The sequence below is a fragment of the Mandrillus leucophaeus genome, unplaced genomic scaffold (genome assembly GCF_000951045.1).
Source record: "Mandrillus leucophaeus isolate KB7577 unplaced genomic scaffold, Mleu.le_1.0 Scaffold297, whole genome shotgun sequence".
NCBI classification, from domain to species: Eukaryota; Metazoa; Chordata; class Mammalia; order Primates; family Cercopithecidae; genus Mandrillus; species Mandrillus leucophaeus.
The window spans coordinates 1,474,608-1,475,370 of NW_012103109.1; the positions used below are offsets into that span (position 1 = coordinate 1,474,608).

The 763-nt window shown below is 54.7% G+C and overlaps 1 protein-coding gene across 1 annotated transcript in view; it reads left to right on the forward strand.

The window, feature by feature from the left end:
• The window catches only part of ACAN (aggrecan), an 80,856-nt gene that overhangs the window by 55,459 nt on the left and 24,634 nt on the right, over positions 1-763 (forward strand). The window contains exon 12 of the mRNA XM_011986342.1: positions 135-758. Within this exon, the coding sequence (XP_011841732.1) occupies positions 135-758 (624 nt within the window). The remainder of the gene's footprint in view (positions 1-134; positions 759-763) is intronic.

Here is a 763-nt window from a genome sequence, read left to right on the forward strand (position 1 = left end):
ATTTGGACATGTTGCTGAGCTCTTGAGAGAAAAATTCTACTGTGGAAAGAATGGAGTTTAGATTCTATGTATGAGCTTAAAATGGGACAGAGTTAATAAACTCACACCTCATCTTTCTTCCTTCTTTCCTACAGGGATCCTTCCTACTTGGCCTCCCACTGGCACAGCAACAGAGGAAAGCACAGAAGGCCCTTCTGCAACTGAAGTGCTTACTGCCTCAAAGGAACCATCCCCCACAGAGGTGCCATTCCCCTCGGAGGAGCCATCACCCTCAGAGGAACCATTCCCCTCAGTGAGGCCATTCCCCTCAGTGGAGCCGTCCCCCTCGGAGGAGCCATTCCCCTCCAAGGAGCCGTCCCCCTCAGAGGAGCCATCAGCCTCAGAAGAGCCATATACACCTTCACCCCCGGTGCCCAGCTGGACTGAGCTGCCAGGCTCTGGGGAGGAATCTGGGGCCCCTGATGTCAGTGGTGACTTCATAGGCAGTGGAGACGTTTCAGGACACCTTGACTTCAGTGGGCAGCTGTCAGGGGACAGGGCAAGTGGACTGCCCTCTGGAGACCTTGACTCCAGTGGTCTTACTTCCACAGTGGGCTCAGGCCTGCCTGTGGACAGTGGACTAGCCTCAGGGGATGAAGAGAGAATTGAGTGGTCCAGCACTCCTACAGTTGGTGAACTGCCCTCTGGAGCTGAGATCCTAGAGGGCTCTGCCTCTGAAGTTGGGGACCTCAGTGGACTTCCTTCTGGAGAAGTTCTAGAGACT